Consider the following 22,207-nt stretch of genomic DNA (forward strand, 5'->3'; position numbering starts at 1 on the left):
AGAACCTGTGTGTGTGTGTGTGTGTGTGTGTGTGTGGCGGTGCAGAGGGCTGGACTCCACCTGGCAGAGAGAGTCGCTGTCGGACTGCTGTCGGCTGTTCTCCTGTTTAAAGGTGGTGTGAGAGTTTGGAGCGGTTTTATGACTAATGGCTCAACAAGAGGACTTTACTTTCAAAAGACCAACTCTTCAATACCTGAAAGTTGACGTCGGCTGCAAGCAGCTCTAGCCCACCTGGATGTGTCATGGAGAGACAGAGGACTCACTAAGGTGTAGGATCATTGTTTAACACGGACACGGAGCAGGAGCTGCTTCGTCTGTGTGTTCAGTGTGTTGTGTTCATATAAGACTGTGTTGATCCTCTGAGCTCAGTCATCATGGGCGGTGGAGGAGCTGCTGATCTGGCACCAACAGCCGCTGTCAAGATCTTTTCAGCCGGAACAGCTGGCTGTGTGGCCGACCTGGTGACTTTCCCCCTGGACACAGCCAAAGTCCGACTGCAGGTGAGGACGATCACCTGAACATGAAGTCAGCTGTGAGGGTACACTAGAAATATTGAACTATAAAAAAAAACATCAGAGCCCTCGCAATATTTGTGACTATAGCCACCTAAAACATCTGTATCTTTCTGCATATAGCCACCTATAACATCTGTATCTTTCTGCATATAGCCACCTAAAACATCTGTATCTTTCTGCATATAGCCACCTATAACATCTGTATCTTTCTGCATATAGCCACCTAAAACATCTATCTTTCTGCACATTTCATATATTCATTTAACTTTAATTATATTTCCCGTAAATTCCATCTCATTACAATGTACAGACGTGGACAAAATTGTTGGTACCCTTCCGTTAAAGAAAGAAAAACACAATGGTCACTGAAATAACTTGAAACTGACAAAAGTAATAATAAATAAAAATGTACTGAAAATTAACTAATGAAAATCAGACATTGCTTTTGAATTGTGGTTCAACAGAATCATTTTAAAAAACAAACTAATGAAACTGGCCTGGACAAAAATGATGGTACCCCTAGAAAAGATTGAAAATAATGTGACCATAGGGACATGTTAAACTAAGGTGTGTCCTGTAATTAGCATCACAGGTGTCTTCAAACTTGTAATCAGTCAGTCTGCCTATTTAAAGGGTGAAAAGTAGTCACTGTGCTGTTTGGTATCATGGTGTGTACCACACTGAACATGGACCACAGAAAGCTAAGGAGAGAGTTGTCTCAGGAGATTAGAAAGAAAATTCTTGGAAAGCATGTTAAAGGTAAAGGCTATAAGACCATCTCCAAGCAGCTTGATGTTCCTGTGACTGCAGTTGCACATATTATTCAGAAGTTTAAGGTCCATGGGACTGTAGCCAACCTCCCTGGACGTGGCCGCAAGAGGAAAATTGATGACAAATCGAAGAGACGGATAATACAAATGGTAACCAAAGAGCCTAGAACAACTTCCAAAGAGATTAGAGGTGAACTCCAAGGTGACAGATGAGACAAAACTGGAGCTTTTTGGCAAGTCACATCAGCTCTATATTCACAGACGCAAAAATGAAGCATCCAAAGAAAAGAACACTACCTAATGTGAAACATGGAGGAGGCTCGGTTATGTTCTGGGGCTGCTTTGCTGCATCTGGCACAGGGGGTCTTGAATCTGTGCAGGGTGCAATGAAATCTTAAGACTATCAAGGCATTCTGGAGCGAAATGTGCTGCCCAGTGTCAGAATGCTTGGTCTCAGTTGCAGGTCATGGGTCCTCAAACAGGATAATGACCCAAAACACAGCTAAAAACACCCAAGAATGGCTAAGAACTAAACATTGGACTATTCTGAAGTGGCCTTCTATGAGCCCTGATCTAAATCCTATTGAACATCTGTGGAAGGAGCTGACACATGCTGTCTGGAGAAGGCACCCTTCAAACCTGAGACAGCTAGAGCAGTTTGCTCACGAGGAGTGGGCCAAAATACCTGTCGACAGGTGCAGAAGTCTCATTGAGAGTTACAGAAATCACTTGATTGCAGTGATTGCCTCAAAAGGTTGTGCAACAAAATATTAAGTTAAGGGTACCATCATTTTTGTCCAGGCCAGTTTCATTAGTTTGTTTTTTAAAATGATTCTGCTGAACCATAATTCAAAAACAATATCTGATTTTCATTAGTTAATTTTCAGTACATTTTTATTTATTATTACTTTTGTCAGTTTCAAGTTATTTCAGTGACCATTGTGGGTTTTTCTTTCTTTAACGGAAGGGTACCAACAATTTTGTCCACGTCTGTATGAATAGTGCATTTACTCAAATACTGTACTAGAGTAAAGTTTTGAGGGACTTGTACTTGAGTATTTCCATATGGTACATATACTACTACTACTACTACTACTACTACTACATATATATCTTACTTCAACGCCACTACATTTTGGGGGCAAATATTGGGCTTTTTACTCCAGTTACTCTAACCCTGTAGTTACTTTGCAGATTTAGCAGGGCCGGCTTTAGCCCTTTTGGTGTCCTAGGCATAATTCAAATTTGGAGCCCCCCCGTGCCAGAGGCCAGCATCATACCTCTATATTGGGCTTTTTTTCCTCCTCTTCTTTTTGCCGTTTTCTTCCTTGCACACCTGAAGGCTTGGACCTTTTCATTATGAAGAATTAAATGTGAAAATAATAGATATATCTGCACCTCTTGATGTCTGTCTATCTAGCGATCTTACGTTCTGACCTGTACTCGGGCTGTTGTTACGCGCATGGCACGGTGTGAGAAAGAGAGTTACAGGGTTGAAAAGTGTATTTTTTTTTCTTTATTTCTTTATTTCTTGTTGAAAATGAGGAAGGGCGCATTTTTTTAAATTTATTTTTTTTTATAGAGAAAGCCTCCAGTGGGTGGCGCCCTGGGCTATATGCCTTAAACCGGCCCTGAGTTTCATATTATTAATAATAAATATATTCTGTAAATGATCATGTATTATTATACATTAAGCTGCCCAGCAGTACAATATGTAGTATATAAGTCATTAAACATAGCTCCACCTTTACCAGCTGCAGCATTAAAGTGATGTACATGAATACATCAGTAATTATAATCCAGTAATGTATTATACATTATTCTGCATGATGAGTACTTTACTTTTGGTACTTTAAATGACGTTTGATGATAACACTTTTTCTCAGGTCCTTGCAACCCCCAAACTCCTTGAAACAAGACATGTCATTAGTGGGATCTACAGCCCCTGTTGCATTTTTTTCAGCGTGCACTGAACAGGGGGAAATCTTAACACAGGTGCATGTTGCTACATGTCAAACCAATGATGTAACACTTCTAACAAATAGAAACTGACAATAGGCATATAGATGTCATAAGAGACTGACATGGTAATTATAGCAACTCTAAAGGCACATTGTTGTTTCTCCCAGCGACAGTTTCCAGACATCATTAGTGTTCTGTGAGGGAACGTTTTTAACATTTTGTTGTGCATTTATTTGACCTTAGATTCAAGGGGAATCCAAGCCCTCATTGGAAGGCCAGAGGTTGAAATACAGAGGTGTGTTCGGCACCATCGTCACCATGGTGAAGACTGAGGGCCCCAGGAGTCTGTACAGTGGACTGGTGGCGGGGCTGCAGAGACAGATGAGCTTCGCCTCAGTCCGCATCGGACTGTACGACACCATGAAGCAGTTCTACACCAGAGGGTCAGAAAGTAGGTCTCCAAATGATTCCACATGGGATACTGTGCAAGTCACTGAACATATCCACTCATGTTGTTACCAGGGCTGAAACTCATTTCCTCTCTGTATTTTCTGGATGAATTGTTTGGTCTTAAAAAACATCTCTATCTCCCAAATATATTTAATTTGCTAAAATGTAAAACAAGAAAGTGAGGTGATATTTTACACAGCTTACTGAAGGAGAGCGATGACACTGTTCAAACACTACCCTCACATGTCGGAAAATATTACTAACGCTGCAGGATAAACACAAGAATCCTGATCATATACCTGCAAAACACACTGTTTCAATGCACAGTAAGCCTGACCTTTGCATTCTCTGAACTGGTTTAACTGAAAACTAGCTCCAGGATGGAGGGAAGAGGGCAGCTGCCACACTAATCTGTTCCCTAGATTTGTGTTTATGCTTAAGGCTTCACCTGTTCCACCTCCATAACTGCAACATCATTAACTTGAAAGTTTTTAGCCTGAGAGACTTCTAGAGATCAGGTTCCATCTTTATCTCAGTCTGCACATAACCAGTTGAACCAGTTTGAAAGTTCTAGTATTGTATTACCTAGTAGTCATTTATCTTTGCAGTGTGTCCTCAAAGTTCATTTGCTCCTCTCCTGCAGCAGTCTTACACCAGTGAAACCTGGGCTGTAAATAAGAATGGACTGGAGGCTAATCCATGTAGCATTTGATTTGTTGTTGATTGTTTACCAGTAAAATATGTTTTACTGCTACTAATTTCTACTTTTGTGTCTACTTAAACCTGCAGTAGGCAGAATGTTTTTGGCATCATTGGGCAAAAATCAGGAGGTACACATGACCAAAGGATAACCCCACAGTGGTAGTGACAGGATGACAATAACACACATTAACATACCTTTTTTAACAAAATACATCTACCAATATTAATGTTTCCTTCTAATTTAAAGGCTGCATATCATACAAATTCTCATTTTCAGTGCTTGTGCTCATACATGTGGGTGTCTGGAGTGCCTACCAACCCACAAACTGTGAAACAAGACAATCCAGTCAGTTTGTTGATCAGAAAATATGTGATTGAACAAGCTGTTCAGATTAAACTCCCCTTCCTATGGCTTTCAAACTACCTTTGCAAAGGTGCACCATATATTTCTCTCCAGCCAATCAGAGCAGACGAGGCAAACAGGTGAAATCAATAGCATTAATGAGGGCTGCATTCCATTTAGGTGAACCAGCAGGGCTCTGGTATTGTGCATGTTAACTAACTGACATGGCTTGCTGGGACACTTCAGTAGTCAGTATATTTTTGGCATCATTGGGCAAAAATCCCATAATAACCTTTCATCATATTGTAATTCAAGTGTTCTGAGAGAAAACTAGACTTCTGCTCCTCCTCATGGCTCTGTTTTCAGGCTTTAGAACATCTAGCCTGTGACGGGAGACTTTGACCAATCACAGGTCATTTCAGAGAGAGAGAGCATTCCTATTGGCTGTTCATTAAACGGAGGCAGCTGTCAGTCACTCGCGAACTCTGATCAAACGGTCAAACTAGGCAGCACAGATCAAATATGAATCAATATTCTGTTACTGTAATGCCTATTTCTCTCCTCAGATGTTCTCAGAATCATTTTGTAGTGTACGGTTTAGCTGTAAAATGAGAAAGTACACTAAACAGTACACTACAAGATGATTCTGAGAACATCTAAGGAGAGAAATCGGCATTTCAGTAACAGAATATTGATTCATATTTGATCAGCGCTGCCTAGTTTGACCGTTTGATCAGAGTTTGCGAGTGATTGACAGCTGCTCAGAGACGGCAAGGCTTCAGCTCGGCTCTGATTGGTGGTTATCCTCTGCCGTTAGGAGCACCGGAGGACACTGGAGGACACAGAAGAAAATGTTTTTTTTTCAGATCACCTGTCTCATGCACTAGTGTCAGGATATAGAAACAGGAACGTTTTTTAAAAATCATATTTGCTCCAGTTCCACCCGCTGCTAATCATTGTCCCCATTTTCAAAGCTGCAGCCCTGTTCAGTCTCTAATTACTGTGTTAACTTGCTTGTGGCATCAGAGGAAACAAGTGTCTTTGCTTGTATCACAGATGCAGGAATCGGGGCTCGGCTGCTGGCGGGCAGCACCACTGGGGCGATGGCGGTGGCCTTTGCGCAGCCCACTGATGTGGTGAAGATCCGGTTCCAGGCGCAGGTCCGCCTGCCTGAGAACGGCTCTGTGAAGAGATACAGCAGCACGATTGAGGCGTACAAGACCATCGCCAGGGACGAGGGCGTCAGAGGGCTCTGGAAAGGTAAATTAAAATGGGGACATCATTTTACTGTACAGTAGGACACAAAATCAGTAATAATGTCTAAATGGTGAGCAGCACTGCAGTGATCTTTACAGCCATAATTTACTTGACTTTACTTATAGTTATAACATTTTTTTTAATGATGTTTAACTTGAAAATGACCCAATCTGAAAGTTTATTTTTCTTTTGTCAGTGTGACATAGTACAAACAAGTGACAAAGGTGTTACAGAATCTACAGACATTACAGACATATGAAACAAGACATATGAAACAAGACGTGTGAAACAGACGTTGTGATTTGAGTAGGATACAGATTTTTGGTTGTTTTTGTTAGTGGGAGTATTGTACATGTACGTGTGCATGGATGAAAGTGTGTTATGTGTCATATATCCATAAATGTAATCAGAGGAATGTGCAGGAATGTGTGAAGAGGAGGAGGAGAGGAAAATAAAAATATATGTGAATAAATAATAATAATAATGTTGATAAATTAGTTCAGTAACTACATAACCAAATAATATATATAGATATATCTATCTATATATATCTATATATAGATATATATAGATAGATATATCTATTAAAAAACAAACAAACTAATTAATAAAAATATATGCCGTCACCCCCATCCTCAAAAAATCTGGACTCAACCCTGATGACATGACTAATTTCTGGCCCCTTTCCAATCTCCCCTTTCTGTTTAAAATACTGGAACGCGCTGTCGCCTCACAACTCAAAACCCACCTCATCTCCAACGACCAGTATGAACCATTTCAATCTGGTTTCCGCTCAAAACACAGTACTGAAACAGCCCTCCTCAAAGTCACCAACAACCTCCTCCTCTCCTCAGACTCTGGTCACCTCAACATTCTCATCCTCCTCGACCTCACTGCAGCTTTCGACACCATCAACCACACCATTCTTCTCTCCCGCCTTGAATCCTCCCTCAACATCACCGGCACTGCCCTCTCCTTGCTAAAGTCATATCTCACAAACCGGCAACAATTCATCAACATCAACAACTGCACCTCCTCCCCCGCTCCTCTGTCCCAAGGCGTCCCCCAGGGTTCGGTGCTTGGTCCCCTTCTGTTCATCCTCTACCTGCTTCCCCTTGGTCACATCATACGCCACCATGGCCTCCACTTCCACTGCTACGCCGACGACGTCCAGCTCTACATTTCCACAAAATCCATCATGTCTCACTGAAATTAAATCATGGATGCAAATCAACTTCCTCAAACTCAACTGTGACAAATCAGACATGCTCATCATCCGTCCATAATCACTCACCAAACCCGCTCACAACTTCTGCTTAACCATCGACGACTACACTCTGTCCCCCTCACCTCACATCCGCAACCTCTGAGTCATTTTCGATAGCCACCTCTCCTTCGAACACCACGTCAACCACATCACCAGAGGCCTCATGTATAAAAGACTGCACAGCTTTCACACTGGAAGATGGCGTACTCACAAAATTGGAAAAGTACGTAAGCACAGAAATTTTCACATGTATAAAACCGTGCGTGCGCCTGTTCCTGCGCACCTTTCCTTTATACAACCCAATTAACTTGAAATTGATCGCAGCTGCACGTGCCACTTGGTCCGCCTTGTCTCCTCCCATTAATAACTATGCAAATGACTATAAACACGCGCCATGCTGTCACCTATTGTCCAAATAACAACGGCAAATCACGCTGGAAAAGGAACAAAAAAGAAGAATTTCACCGAGTGTGAAATTGAAGTGTTTGTTACTGAGGTGGAAGCTAGAAAACATATTTTATTTGATGCTCTTTTCTTTGGGGATCAGTATCAAACGCAACGCGTCTCCACAGCAGCTGACCGTGCGCTCCCGGGCCTCGACTGCTGAGGGGCGGCGGTCTGGATGTGTCCTTACTAATGCTGTGTTGGAGTCACAGAGAGAGATTAATACAATGAAGGATATAAACGAATTAAAAAGAATGAATGACGTTCTTGGTGAGATAAGTCAGACATTAAAAGACCTTGTTAAAAAACAAATGTTTGTCTCAACGTACCTCGTTGCTTTACATTCTGTGTATCACATCCAAACAGCGCTGTATAGCTGCTGCATTTGGCTCATTGTTAGGTGGACCAGGGTCCGGTTCATCCATCTGAAGCTCCTCTGGGGCACAGACACACCACGTTGGTTTGTCACATTGTGCCACTATAATAAAGTGGTGAGAGTGAAAATACACATGTATGCATATGTGCACATACATACATATGTTATTATGGTATGGATGGCCTCGGAGCGAGGTGAACAGCGTTACCACGGTTTAGCACTTAGCAGTTAATGTTACCGCAGTCTTGTAAAGGGAAGAGTGAGCGGAGGGGTACTCAGTTGGTTGCAATCTGCAACCACACCTCTAGATGCCACTAAATCCTACACACTGGACCTTTAAATTGTCTAACCATCCTTTCAGGTTGTCTTCCAAATATAACTCGTAATGCCATCGTAAACTGCTCGGAGCTGGTGACATATGACATCATTAAGGAGCTCATCCTGAAGTACAACCTGATGACAGGTACAAACACTACACATCAGGGCCTCATCATTTCAGGCGCCTCATTGCTCTCCTTAATAACTGAAGCATTTATTTTGTTTCCAAACAGACAACATGCCGTGTCACTTCACTGCCGGCTTCGCAGCAGGTTTCTGCACCACCATCGTAGCGTCTCCGGTGGATGTGGTGAAAACACGCTACATGAATTCAGCACCTGGGAAGTACAGCAGTGCTATTAACTGTGCCTTAACCATGGTGATGAAAGAGGGAGCCACAGCTTTCTATAAGGGGTATGTAGTGTGAGCATGTCAGAGTCACTAACACAAAAGTGAAACGTTTGACAAAGCAAAACATAAATGAAAATTCATCTGATTCTTTTTATAGATTCATGCCCTCGTTTCTTCGTCTGGGTTCCTGGAACATTGTGATGTTTGTGAGCTACGAGCAGATTAAGAGAGGCGTCACAAGATTTCAACAGTCCTGGGAGTCTCCGCTCTGACAGTAACGCAGCACATGCTGAAGAGAGACAATGTGGTTGTGACTGCTGCTGGTCTGGACCTGCTCTCCCTCAGGGATTAAACTACACATATCAAAGAGAGACTGCAGGGATGACTCATGTTGAAATGTTACTGACTTGTGCACATTATTACATAGATGTAGCAATGTTTCTAATCATGTTTTTAATTGGCCTTTTTCACATTTTGATATGTCACAGGTTTGAATGATAAAATGAATGATGGCTGAATTCTATTTAGCTGCTTTGGTTTCGAGGTCCTGGTACCGTGCATCACACTGTCCTGGTCTACTGAGACACTTGAATAGAACAGAGCCATTGTTAATGTTATTAGTAACACCTGTACTTTTCTCAAGTCCCAATGTCTGCTGAGAAAAAGACCCGTTTACAGAGTAGAGTCTGGTGTGGACGGGGATGCAGGTTTCCTCCCGTCAGAGTCACAGCTCTGTTCTCTAGCTTGTCTCGGTTGGGTTTTGTATTTCATGTTTAATGCGGGTGAAACTTTCTTGTCATTCATTATGGATTAATCTGCCATAGGGCCGGCTCTAGGTCTTTTGGTGCTCTAGGTGAAATTTGGATTTGGTCCCTCAATCGGTCCCTGATGTTGTGGGCTTTAAAGTGTTTCGCTACAACGAGAGATACAGGGATGAAAGTGCATTTATTTCTTTATTTGTTACTTCAATGCAGAAAATGGGAAAGGGCACCCACCAGCATTGTCTTTTTCAATTTCCCTTTTTAATTTTTTTCTTAGAAGGCGACCAGAAGCTGGTGCCCTAGGCGACTGCCTATATGGCCTAGGCCTGATCTGCCAATTATTTTTTACAATGAATCAATTGGACTTTCGGTCTTTGAAATGTCAGAAAATTGTGAAAAATGTCCATCACAACTTCATCATTCTTGTCTTGTTTTGTCCAACCAAAACTCAAAGATATTCAGATTTACATAAGACAAGAAACAACTGAGAAGCTGGAACTGGAGAATATGTGAGAGCTGATTTCCTGTTGATTAATCAACTTCTTATTTGGTCTTTATTGGGATTGAGCCACAGTTCTGTCGTCTATACTGTGGTGTGGGATGGAATAGGTGTGGGATGGAAATGACCACTTAAATACCAAATATACCTCAAATGTATGTATGTATGTTTATAAATGTATGTTACATATTATATAGATGTTGGAAAGTCTTTAATAATGTGTGCATCTTTGAATCATACAGTTAAAGCAGGACACTGGAACCACACCAAGAGACATAATCCACAAATTAAATACCGAATGGAATAAACCTAATTTATCTGTTTGAAAGAGTTTTTTCAAAAGGTCAACCAACATTGACCCACATTTGGTACATGACGAACCCACCAAGCATCACTCCGTACCTGCTATACTACAAGATGCTGTCATAGATACTCTACTGTATAATCCCCTTTAAATGGGACCATTCAGGGGAACAATGCAAAGATTAAACACCCCCTAACTGTGAGATACGAGTCATTCACTGCTTCTCAGACATGACTCAGCTGTGTTTACATTAACAATATGCTTTTAATGTGTGTTGCCATATTTTTAGAATATGGCAATTGTTGTGTACAGTAATTTATTGTAATGGAATATCAGATACTTTATGCTTTTCAGCGAGGGTGGCTTTGTTGTGGCATTTTAATAATTGTTGTCATTTGAGATCTAAATACCGTCTGTACGAGCTCCACGTATGTCCGTGCAGAATCAACCGGGTTCTCCATCAAACGATGCAGAGACACGGAGGTGAAAGAGGCGGAAAGCACAAAACAATCAGCTGACAGACGAGACCAGATATGACCATTCTAACATGTCCTCACCATAGAACAGATATGACCATTCTAACATGTCCTCACCATAGAACAGATACGACCATTCTAACATGTCCTCACCATAGAACCATAGACCAGATATGACCATTCTAACATGTCCTCACCATAGAACCATAGACCAGATATGACCATTCTAATATGTCCTCACCATAGAACCATAGAACCATAGAACAGATATGACCATTCTAACATGTCCTCACCATAGAACCATAGAACAGATATGACCATTCTAACATGTCCTCACCATAGAACCATAGAACAGATATGACCATTCTAACATGTCCTCACCATAGAACCATAGAACAGATATGAACAGGTATATCTAACCTTCCCTTTACCTCCAAAATACTCGAGAAAGTAGTTGCCAGTCAGCTGTGTGACTTTCTACAGAACAATCATTTATTCGAAGATTATCAGTCAGGATTTAGAGTGCACCATAGCACAGAGACAGCACTGGTGAAAATTACAAATGACCTTCTAATGGCATCGGACAAAGGACTTGTCTCTGTACTTGTCTTGCTAGATCTCAGTGCTGCTTTCGACACCATTGACCATGACATCCTATTACAAAGACTGGAACATTTAATTGGCATTAAAGGAACTGCACTAAGTTGGTTTAAGTCCTATTTATCAGATCGATCTCAGTTTGTACATGTCAACGATGAGTCCTCCATGCACGCCAAAGTTAGTCACGGAGTTCCACAGGGTTCTGTACTTGGACCAATTCTATTTACCTTATATATGCTTCCCTTAGGCAATGTTATTAGAAAACACTTGATAAACTTTCATTGTTATGCAGATGATACCCAATTATATCTATCAATCAAGCCAGACGAAACAAACCAGTTAACTAAACTACAAGCATGCCTTAAGGACATAAAAACCTGGATGACCTGCAATTTCCTGATGTTAAACTCAGACAAAACTGAAGTTATTGTACTAGGCCCTGAGCACCTCCGAAACAAATTATCTAATGATATAGTTACTTTAGATGGCATTGCCCTGGCCTCCAGCACCACCGTAAGGAATCTGGGAGTTGTCTTCGACCAGGATATGTCCTTTAACTCTCACATAAAACAAACCTCACGGACTGCCTTCTTTCATCTACGTAACATTGCGAAGATCAGGCACATCCTGTGTCAAAATGATGCAGAAAAATTAGTCCATGCATTTGTTACCTCTAGACTCGATTACTGCAATTCCTTATTATCAGGCTGCTCCAATAAGTCTCTTAAGACTCTCCAGTTGATCCAGAATTCTGCAGCACGTGTACTGACAAGAACTAGAAAAAGAGATCATATTCCTTCCCGGGAGTCCTTGTGCCTCCTTGTCTCGCAGCTAACCGTGGAGCGGGGTCACACCTGGAGCGAGGTCATACCTGGAGCGGGATCACACCGGGAGCGAGGTTATACCTGGAGCATGGGTACACTTGGAGCAGGGTTTCACCTGGATCTTGGTGGTCTCCGGTATTGTGGCTGCATCTGCTGCCGCGTCGGTGCCTGCTTGACACCAACTGCTACCATCCCTAATTAACTACGTCTGTACGAGGGACTACCAATGCTAACGAGGGATTTCCAACACCTAGTGACAATGTGGCAGCCTGGAGAATAACACTTCTCAATCACTGCCAAAGACATCAAGAGCTCCCAGCAAGCATGCTGATGCTGCAGGAACCAACGCACGGGCATCGATCGCAGGGACGTCCCACACCAATACACATGGACGTACTGAGGAGAGATGCTGGACAGTGCTGGCTTTCCGATAGTTGTATTATCACTCTTTCCATCCACCACTATTGGTTTTGTGTTATCAGTCCTACTTGTATTAGCTATTACAGCTGCTAGACTGCTATTGTGGCTGCTTCTCTATCTCTCTCTCTCTATCTATCTCTATCTATCTCTCTCTCTCTCTCTCTCTCTCTCTCTCTCTCTCTCTCTCTCTCTCTCTCTCTCTCTCTCTCTCTCTCTCTCTCTCTCACTCTCTCTCTATCTATCTTTCCCCCCAGCCGGTCTCGGCAGATGGCCGCCCGCCCTGCGCCCGGTTCTGCTCCAGGTTTCTTCCCAGTAATCGGGGAGTTTTTCCTGGCCACAGTGCGCTTGGTGGATCCTGTTGGGTCTCTAAACTATGGTGTACGGTCATAGACCTGCTCTATATATAAAGCGTCTTGAGATAACTTCTGTTGTGATTTGACGCTATACAAAAATAAATTGATTTGATTTGATTTGATATGACCATTCTAACGTCCTCACCATAGAACCATAGAACAGATATGACCATTCTAACATGTCCTCACCATAGAACCATAGAACAGATATGACCATTCTAATATGTCCTCACCATAGAACAGATATGACCATTCTAATATGTCCTCACCATAGAACCATAGAACAGATATGACCATTCTAATATGTCCTCACCATAGAACAGATATGACCATTCTAATATGTCCTCACCATAGAACAGATATGACCATTCTAATATGTCCCCACCATAGAACCGAGACTGTATGACCATTCTAATATGTCCCCACCGTAGAACAGAGACTGTATGACCATTCTAATATGTCCCCACCATAGAACAGAGACTGTATGACCATTCTAATATGTCCCCACCATAGAACAGAGACTGTATGACCATTCTAATATGTCCCCACCATAGAACAGAGACTGTATGACCATTCTAATATGTCCCCACCATAGAACAGAGACTGTATGACCATTCTAATATGTCCCTACTATAGAACAGAGACTGTATGACCATTCTAATATGTCCTCACCGTAGAACAGAGACTGTATGACCATTCTAATATGTCCCCACCATAGAACAGATATGATCATTCTGACATGTCCTCACCATAGAACAGAGACTGTATGACCATTCTAATATGTCCTCACCATAGAACAGATACTTTATGACCATTCTAACATGTCCCCACCATAGAACAGAGACTGTATGACCATTCTAATATGTCCTCACCATAGAACAGATATGATCATTCTAACATGTCCTCACCATAGAACAGAGACTGTATGACCATTCTAATATGTCCTCACCATAGAACAGATATGATCATTCTAACATGTCCTCACCATAGAACAGAGACTGTATGACCATTCTAATATGTCCCCACCATAGAACAGATATGACCATTCGAATATGTCCTCACCATAGAACAGAGACTGTATGACCATTCTAATATGTCCTCACCATAGAACAGATACTTTATGACCATTCTAACATGTCCCCACCATAGAACAGATATGACCATTCTAATATGTCCTCACCATAGAACAGATACTGTCCGGAATCAACGCCTTGCTGACCGCCATCGATCCCCTGCACCCACTTACCAACCCGGTCAAAAGGTATGGCTTTCCTCCCGTGACTTGCCCCTTCAGGTGGAGTCCCATAAATTGGCTCCCCGATACATTGGACCTTTTGAAGTTGACAAGATCATTAATCCCACTGCTATCAAGTTAAAGTTGCCTTCATCTCTGAGAGTCCACCCCACGTTCCATGTTTCGCTGCTTAAGCCTGTGTCTTCCAGCCCCTTGTGCCCTCCAGCCGAACCCCCTCCACCCCCCCGGATCATCGACAATCACCCTGCCTTCACTGTTCGGCGGATTCTGGACGTCCGTCGCCGAGGTCGGGGGTTCCGGTTCTTGGTTGACTGGGAGGGTTATGGCCCAGAGGAACGCTCATGGGTCCCGCGCAGCTTCTTTCTGGATGCCTCCCTCATTCGGGACTTTTATCGGGAGCATCCAGACAAGCCTGGGGCGCCCGGAGGCGCCCGTTGAGGGGGGGGTCCTGTCACGTCTCTGGCCTTGACTCCAGGAGTTTTTCAGTGTTCTGCTTTCCCTGGGTCTCCCCCTCCCCTGCCTGTGGGTGTGGCAGGGGCGCGGCTTCCTCATCAGGCACCTGGTCTCACTCTCCACTCTGCACTCTGCACCTGTCAACAATCACCTAATCAACCTACAGTACAAGAACACCAGCTTTCCTGCCAGTCCTCGCCAGATTGTTCTGCCTACCAGTTGTGCCAGCCTCCCATCGAGCCATCCTCACGCCGCCGCAGCTCATTCCTCCAGCTGCTCCACCCTGCTCAACAGCCTGCCTGTCCCCTGCCTTCTCCAGCGCCCTCACCACCTTTAATTATAATAAATCCACCTGACTTTCAACCACCATCCAGCTGTGTCTGTGTCTGCTTCTGGGTCCTAAACCAAAGCCCTCACAGAACAATCTGGCCACCATGGACCCAGCAGACACAGAGTCACTCCGCCATGCTTTAGCCTCCCAGGGTTCGCTGGTTGGACAACATGACAAGATCCTCCGTGAATTGGTGGAGAATCTGCGAGCTCTTTCCTCCAATGTCATCCAACTCGGCAGCCAAATGGACCAGGTCAACGCCCATCTCACAGCTTCATCTGCCACAGCAGCTTCACCAGCTGACCCCCCACCAGCGCTCCCAACGCCTCCACCAGGGCATGCCACCCCAGCCCCACTAGCTCGGGAGCCTTTCATTCCGACTCCAGAACGCTACTCTGGGGATTTGGGGGCTTGTGGGCGGTTCCTTCTCCAGTGTTCTCTCGTGTTCCAGCAGCAACCTACCACCTACGTTTCAGATAAGTCACGCATAGCATTTATGTTGGGTTTACTTACTGGCAAAGCTTCTCAGTGGGCTACAGCTTTGTGGGAGAGGCAGTCTCCTATTTGTAATTCTTACCCGGTATTTGTAGCTGAATTGCGAAAAGTTTTTGATCATCCTGTTCAGGGTAAAGAGGCTGCTAACCGTCTCCTCTCCCTCCGTCAGGGCTCTGGATCAGTTGCAGAGTATGCAGTTGAGTTTAGGATCCTGGCAGCAGAGAGTGGGTGGGATGAAGTGTCTTTACAAGGAGTGTTTGTTCATGGGTTAGCTGAGAATATTAAGGATGAGTTGGCTGCAAGGGATGAGACTGATAGTTTAGACTCCCTCATTTCCCTGTCCATACGCTTAGACAACCGTCTTCGTGAACGCCGTAGGGAGAGAGTCAGCCGCCCGCATGCCCCCACTTCTCCTTTCCAGTCCAAACCTGCCCCCCGGGTGATCCCTGACAGCCAGTTCTTCACCAGCCAGCCCCTCAGTTCCTCAGCATCACCCTCAATGGAGGAGCCCATGCAGTTGGGACGAGCTCGCCTCTCACCCTCAGAGCGCCAACGGCGAGTCAAGGCTGGTGTGTGTATCTATTGTGGCACGGCTGGCCACTTCCTCGCTTCTTGTCCTCACCGGCCAAAAGATTAGGCTCATCCGGAACTGGAGAGGCCCTGATGAGCCACACCTCCACCTCTCCATCAGCCCCTCACCCCCGAATGCAATTTAATGCATCCCTTGTGTGCCAGGGTGACTCTATCCCCCTTCTTGCTCTGGTTGATTCTGGGGCTGATGATAATTTCATTGACTCCACCCTCGTTACCCAAGCTGGGATCCCTGTTGAAGCCCTTCCTGCTCCTAAGGATGTCAATGCGCTGGATGGAAGGCTCCTGGCCCGCATTACTCATCACACTGTTCCCCTGAGTCTCATCCTGTCAGGTAATCATCACGAATCTATAAAACTGCTAGTTATTCCCTCACCTCATGCTCCTGTGGTCCTAGGTCAGCCCTGGCTTAAACTCCATAACCCCCATATTGATTGGTCCACCGCATCTATTGCTAGTTGGAGCACCTTTTGCCACTCCCACTGTCTCCAGTCAGCCCTAGCTCCCTCTCATTTAACTGCTGCTCCTACTTTGGAGCCCCCTGACCTCTCTTTAGTCCCTCCTGTGTACCATGGCTTAGGTGAGGTGTTTAGTAAGCAGCGGGCCCAAACCTTGCCCCCACATAGGCCCTATGATTGTGCTATAGACCTACACCAGGGTGCCCCCCTTCCCTCGAGCCGTCTCTATAAACTCTCCCGTCCCGAAAGGGAGGCTATGGAGAAGTACATCAATGACTCACTAGTTGCTGGCTTTATTCGACCCTCCTCTTCTCCTGTTGGTGCCGGCTTCTTCTTTGTTGCAAAGAAAGATCACACTCTACGCCCCTGTATTGATTTCCGTGGCCTCAACGACATAACTGTTAAAAACAAGTATCCACTACCCCTCATCGACCCCTCTTTCGAGCCCCTGCACAAGGCCACTGTTTTTTCAAAGCTGGACCTCCGGAATGCCTACCATCTGATCCGAGTCAGAGAAGGAGATGAGTGGAAAACTGCATTTAACACTCCCCTGGGCCATTTTGAGTATCAAGTCATGCCCTTTGGCCTCACCAACGCCCCTGCAGTTTTCCAGGCCTTGGTTAATGACATCCTCCGTGACATGCTGAACCACTTCATTTTTGTTTATCTTGATGATATACTCATCTTCTCCCGGAACATGGAAGAACATGTCCAACATGTGAAGTTAGTGCTCCGTCGTCTTCTGGAGAACAAACTGTTTGTAAAAGCTGAAAAGTGTGACTTCCACGTGACTTCTGTGAGTTTTCTGGGCTTCATCATCGAGCAGGGGCAGGTGAAGACGGACCCAGCAAAGGTTCAGGCGGTGGCTGAGTGGCCCAAACCCACTACACGGAAACAGTTGCAGCGGTTCTTAGGATTCGCCAACTTCTACAGACGGTTCATTCGAGACTACAGTAAAGTGGCGGCCCCTCTCACACAACTCACCTCCCCAGCCATCCCCTTTACTTGGACGCGGGAGGTTGACATAGCATTTGACACTCTGAAACAGTTATTCACTAGTGCTCCAATTCTAACTCACTCTGATCCCTCTTTGCAGTTTGTCGTGGAGGTGGATGCCTCTGATTCAGGTGTGGGGACCGTCCTCTCTCAGCGGTCTCCTAAGGATCACAAGCTGCACCCCTGTGCCTTCTTCTCCCGGCGCCTTTCTCCGGCGGAGCGCAACTACGATGTGGGAAACCGTGAGCTGTTGGCGGTGGTTCTGGCACTTGAGGAATGGAGGCACATGCTGGAAGGGGCTGAGCAGCCATTTGTAGTTTGGACAGACCACAAAAACCTCTCTTACCTCCGCTCTGCTAAACGGCTAAATTCCCGCCAGGCCCGGTGGGCTCTGTTCCTGGGAAGGTTTAACTTCATTCTCACTTACCGTCCTGGCTCACGCAACACCAAACCTGATGCCCTCTCCCGCCAGTCTGTCCCAGAGAAATCCTGCTCTGAGCCAGAAACCATTCTACCTCATTCCTGTGTGGTGGCCGCAGCTACATGGGAGATTGAGACCTGCATACGGGAGGCACAGCGCTCTCATCCAGACCCAGGTAATGGCCCTCCTAACTGTCTGTTTGTGCCTGATTCAGCCAGATCTCAAGTTCTACAATGGGGCCATTCATCTAAGCTCACCTGCCATCCTGGCTTCCACCGCACCCTCTCCTTCATCAAACGGCGGTTCTGGTGGCCATCCATGACCCGCGACACCCGTGCCTTTGTGTCCGCCTGCTCCGTCTGTGCCCGCAGCAAGGCCTCCCATCAACCCCCAGCTGGTCTCCTGCGGCCTCTGCCCGTCCCCAGCCGACCCTGGTCCCACATAGCTGTGGACTTTGTCACCGGTTTACCCCCGTCAGAAGGTAACACAATCATATTGACTGTGGTAGACCGTTTTTCCAAGGCTGTGCATTTTGTCCCTCTCCCTAAATTACCTTCAGCCACAGAGACTGCGGACCTCCTGGTCCTCCATGTGTTTCGTCTTCATGGCATCCCCCAGGACATCGTCTCTGACTGGGGACCACAGTTCTCCTCCCAGGTCTGGAAGGCTTTTTGCCAGGCTCTGGGTGCCACAGCTAGTCTCTCCTCTGGGTACCACCCTCAAACGAATGGGCAGACGGAGCGGGCAAACCAAGATCTCGGGGCAGCCCTGCGTTGTGTCACTGCTCACCACCCGTCCTCCTGGAGTAGACAGTTACCCTGGGTTGAGTATGCCCATAACTCACTCACCAGCGCCGCCACAGGTATGTCCCCCTTCATGGCCTCTCTAGGCTATCAACCTCCCCTCTTCTCAGTCCAGGAGGAGGCTGTGGCGGTGCCATCGGTCCAAGCCAACATCCAAAGGTGTCGGCGGATTTGGAAAGAGGTCCGGTCTGCCCTTCTCCGTTCAGCTGTCCGGAATCAACGCCTTGCTGACCGCCATCGATCCCCTGCACCCACTTACCAACCCGGTCAAAAGGTATGGCTTTCCTCCCGTGACTTGCCCCTTCAGGTGGAGTCCCATAAATTGGCTCCCCGATACATTGGACCTTTTGAAGTTGACAAGATCATTAATCCCACTATCAAGTTAAAGTTGCCTTCATCTCTGAGAGTCCACCCCACGTTCCATGTTTCGCTGCTTAAGCCTGTGTCTTCCAGCCCCTTGTGCCCTCCAGCCGAACCCCCTCCACCCCCCCGGATCATCGACAATCACCCTGCCTTCACTGTTCGGCGGATTCTGGACGTCCGTCGCCGAGGTCGGGGGTTCCGGTTCTTGGTTGACTGGGAGGGTTATGGCCCAGAGGAACGCTCATGGGTCCCGCGCAGCTTCTTTCTGGATGCCTCCCTCATTCGGGACTTTTATCGGGAGCATCCAGACAAGCCTGGGGCGCCCGGAGGCGCCCGTTGAGGGGGGGGTCCTGTCACGTCTCTGGCCTTGACTCCAGGAGTTTTTCAGTGTTCTGCTTTCCCTGGGTCTCCCCCTCCCCTGCCTGTGGGTGTGGCAGGGGCGCGGCTTCCTCATCAGGCACCTGGTCTCACTCTCCACTCTGCACTCTGCACCTGTCAACAATCACCTAATCAACCTACAGTACAAGAACACCAGCTTTCCTGCCAGTCCTCGCCAGATTGTTCTGCCTACCAGTTGTGCCAGCCTCCCATCGAGCCATCCTCACGCCGCCGCAGCTCATTCCTCCAGCTGCTCCACCCTGCTCAACAGCCTGCCTGTCCCCTGCCTTCTCCAGCGCCCTCACCACCTTTAATTATAATAAATCCACCTGACTTTCAACCACCATCCAGCTGTGTCTGTGTCTGCTTCTGGGTCCTAAACCAAAGCCCTCACAATGTCCCCACCATAGAACAGATATGACCATTCTAATATGTCCTCACCATAGAACAGAGACTGTATGACCATTCTAATATGTCCTCACCATAGAACAGAGACTGTATGACCATTCTAATATGTCCTCACCATAGAACAGATATGACCATTCTAATATGTCCTCACCATAGAACAGATATGACCATTCTAATATGTCCCCACCATAGAACAGATATGACCATTCTAATATGTCCCCACCATAGAACAGATACTGTATGACCATTCTAATATGTCCTCACCATAGAACAGATATGATCATTCTATCGTGTCCTCACCATAGAAGAGATCCTGTATGACCATTCACGTTTTGTTTTTGATCAGTTGGCTGTTTAAAATGGGTGTTGCTGTTTGACATCTGGCTCAACCAGTTTTTTCACTTTCAGATGATGATTCACTTTGCTGACTGTCTGTCTGTCTGTCTGTCTACCTGCCTGTCCCTACCCACCTACCTACCTACTTACCTACCTACCTACCTACCTAACTCTATCTATCTACCTACCTACCTACCTACCTACCTACCTACCTACCTACCTACCTATCTACCTCCCTCCCACCTACCTACCTACCTACCTACCTCCCTCCCTCCTACCTACCTACTTACCTACCTACCTACCTATCTATCTATCTATCTATCTATCTATCTATCTATCTATCTATCTATCTATCTATCTATCTATCTATCTATCTATCTATCTATCTATCTATCTATCTATCTACCTCCCCCCTACCTCTCTACCTACCTCCCTACCTACCTACCTATCTATCTAACAATGAATTAAAATCTCTGAACAATTAGTTTGTTGTTCACAACCGATTATAATTTCTCATTCAGTCAGGCAAATTGCACGTGTTTTAGCATGTGTGCTAAAGAATAAATACAATAGTCTAAAATGACCACTTGCACATTATTGCTTACTGAGTTGACTCACTTTCCTTCATCGTTTCAGCCGTCACCTCCAAGATGATCCATTCAATTATCAAAATGTGTCAGACATTCATACATATCCATAAATATCTCTGACATGGTGTCCTGTACTGGGATGAGGTCCAGCTTGTTGTTTACTCTACTGCAGGTTTTAAATGTCTTTTTATTGCCATGGTGTTATTGTTGTTCACTGGATGACTTTACATAAAGACCAAAGGTGCATTTTTATAATACATGTAACACATTGCTACACAAACACATGAACTGTAACCACCAATGTGCATATTCTGTTGCTGTGTATACAGTCTTATAGTCTACAGTGTTGACTTCTGGCAGTAAACTTTAGCTCACTGTTGAGATGGGAATGTAAACAGCTCAGCGTGACACACAACAGCATTCAGCTAGACCAGACCTGGGCATTTTACGGCCCGCGGGCCACATCCGGCCCGTTGGCTGTCCCTGTCTGGCCCGCGTGAGGTCAAGTAAATTAGAACATAAATCAAAAAATAGGCCTATTTATGCTGTGCACGCAATACGGCTGTGTTGCTTTTATTTTGAACAGGTTTTTTTATTTACATAGTCACGCACATGCGTAGGTAAACAGCTACATGTGATGCTGGTAAGCTAAGCTAGCCCTCAACATGTCAGCCCACGGCAACAAAAGAAAAATCAATACCGAATGTCGCGTTTTCAACAAGACATGGACTGCTAAATATCTATTTACAGAAGTCAAAGGTAAAGCCGTGTGCTTAGTTTGTGGTGTACAGGTCGCCGTGTTCAAGGATTACAATTTGAATCGCCACTACGTGACCAAACAAGAGGAGAAATACAAGAACTTGTCTGAACAAGAGCGCGCAAGGGAGTCGGATGCTTTGCTAGCTAAGCTGCAAAACCAACAAGGACTTTTTACTAAACGTTGCACATCCAGAGATGCAGCTGTCAAGACAAGTTATGTCATATCCCACAAAATCGCTAGAAAAAGTAAACCGTTTTCTGACGGGGAGTTTATTAAGGAGTGTTTGCTGGACTCTGCTGCCCTAATATGCCCGGAGAAAAAGGGAGCTTTTGAGAACGTGCCCCTCTCCCATCGGACTGTAACGAGGAGGGTTGAGGACATCGCGGGGAATCTGGAACTTCAGCTGAAGAACAGAGCGGTCAGCTTCGACTATTTTTCCCTGGCTTTGGATGAGAGCTGCGATGTACGTGACACTGCCCAGCTACTCATTTTCATACGTGGGATATCTACGGACTTTAAAATCACGGAGGAGCTGGCAGCCATGCAGTCAATGAAAGGGACAACAACCGGGAGTGAT

General features: G+C 45.3%; 1 protein-coding gene across 2 annotated transcripts; it reads left to right on the forward strand.

Moving 5' to 3' along the window:
- The first annotated feature begins 55 nt into the window (after positions 1–55).
- On the forward strand, positions 56–9,278 carry LOC141770696 (dicarboxylate carrier UCP2-like). 2 transcript variants are annotated; one of them, XM_074640536.1, is made up of 6 exons: positions 56–500; positions 3,491–3,698; positions 5,799–6,002; positions 8,448–8,549; positions 8,638–8,818; positions 8,913–9,278. In XM_074640536.1, the coding sequence occupies exons 1-6, from the start codon at positions 375–377 to the stop codon at positions 9,025–9,027; spliced, it is 936 nt and encodes a 311-aa protein (XP_074496637.1). In that variant the 5' UTR covers positions 56–374; the 3' UTR covers positions 9,028–9,278. The 2 variants fall into 2 exon arrangements, with proteins under 2 accessions (XP_074496637.1, XP_074496639.1); XM_074640538.1 differs by lacking the exons at positions 8,448–8,549; positions 8,638–8,818; positions 8,913–9,278 and adding an exon at positions 6,854–8,440.
- The last annotated feature ends 12,929 nt before the right edge of the window (positions 9,279–22,207 follow it).

This window comes from Sebastes fasciatus, chromosome 7 (assembly GCF_043250625.1).
Source record: "Sebastes fasciatus isolate fSebFas1 chromosome 7, fSebFas1.pri, whole genome shotgun sequence".
NCBI classification, from domain to species: Eukaryota; Metazoa; Chordata; class Actinopteri; order Perciformes; family Sebastidae; genus Sebastes; species Sebastes fasciatus.

Excerpts from the sequence above, each read along its gene's own strand:
- LOC141770696 (XM_074640536.1), top strand. The coding sequence starts at position 375 with ATGGGCGGTGGAGGAGCTGCTGATCTGGCACCAACAGCCGCTGTCAAG. Across the intron at positions 6,003-8,447 it reads CGTCAGAGGGCTCTGGAAAG|GTTGTCTTCCAAATATAACT; the intron begins GTAAATTAAAAT and ends CCATCCTTTCAG. Across the intron at positions 8,819-8,912 it reads GCCACAGCTTTCTATAAGGG|ATTCATGCCCTCGTTTCTTC; the intron begins GTATGTAGTGTG and ends TTCTTTTTATAG.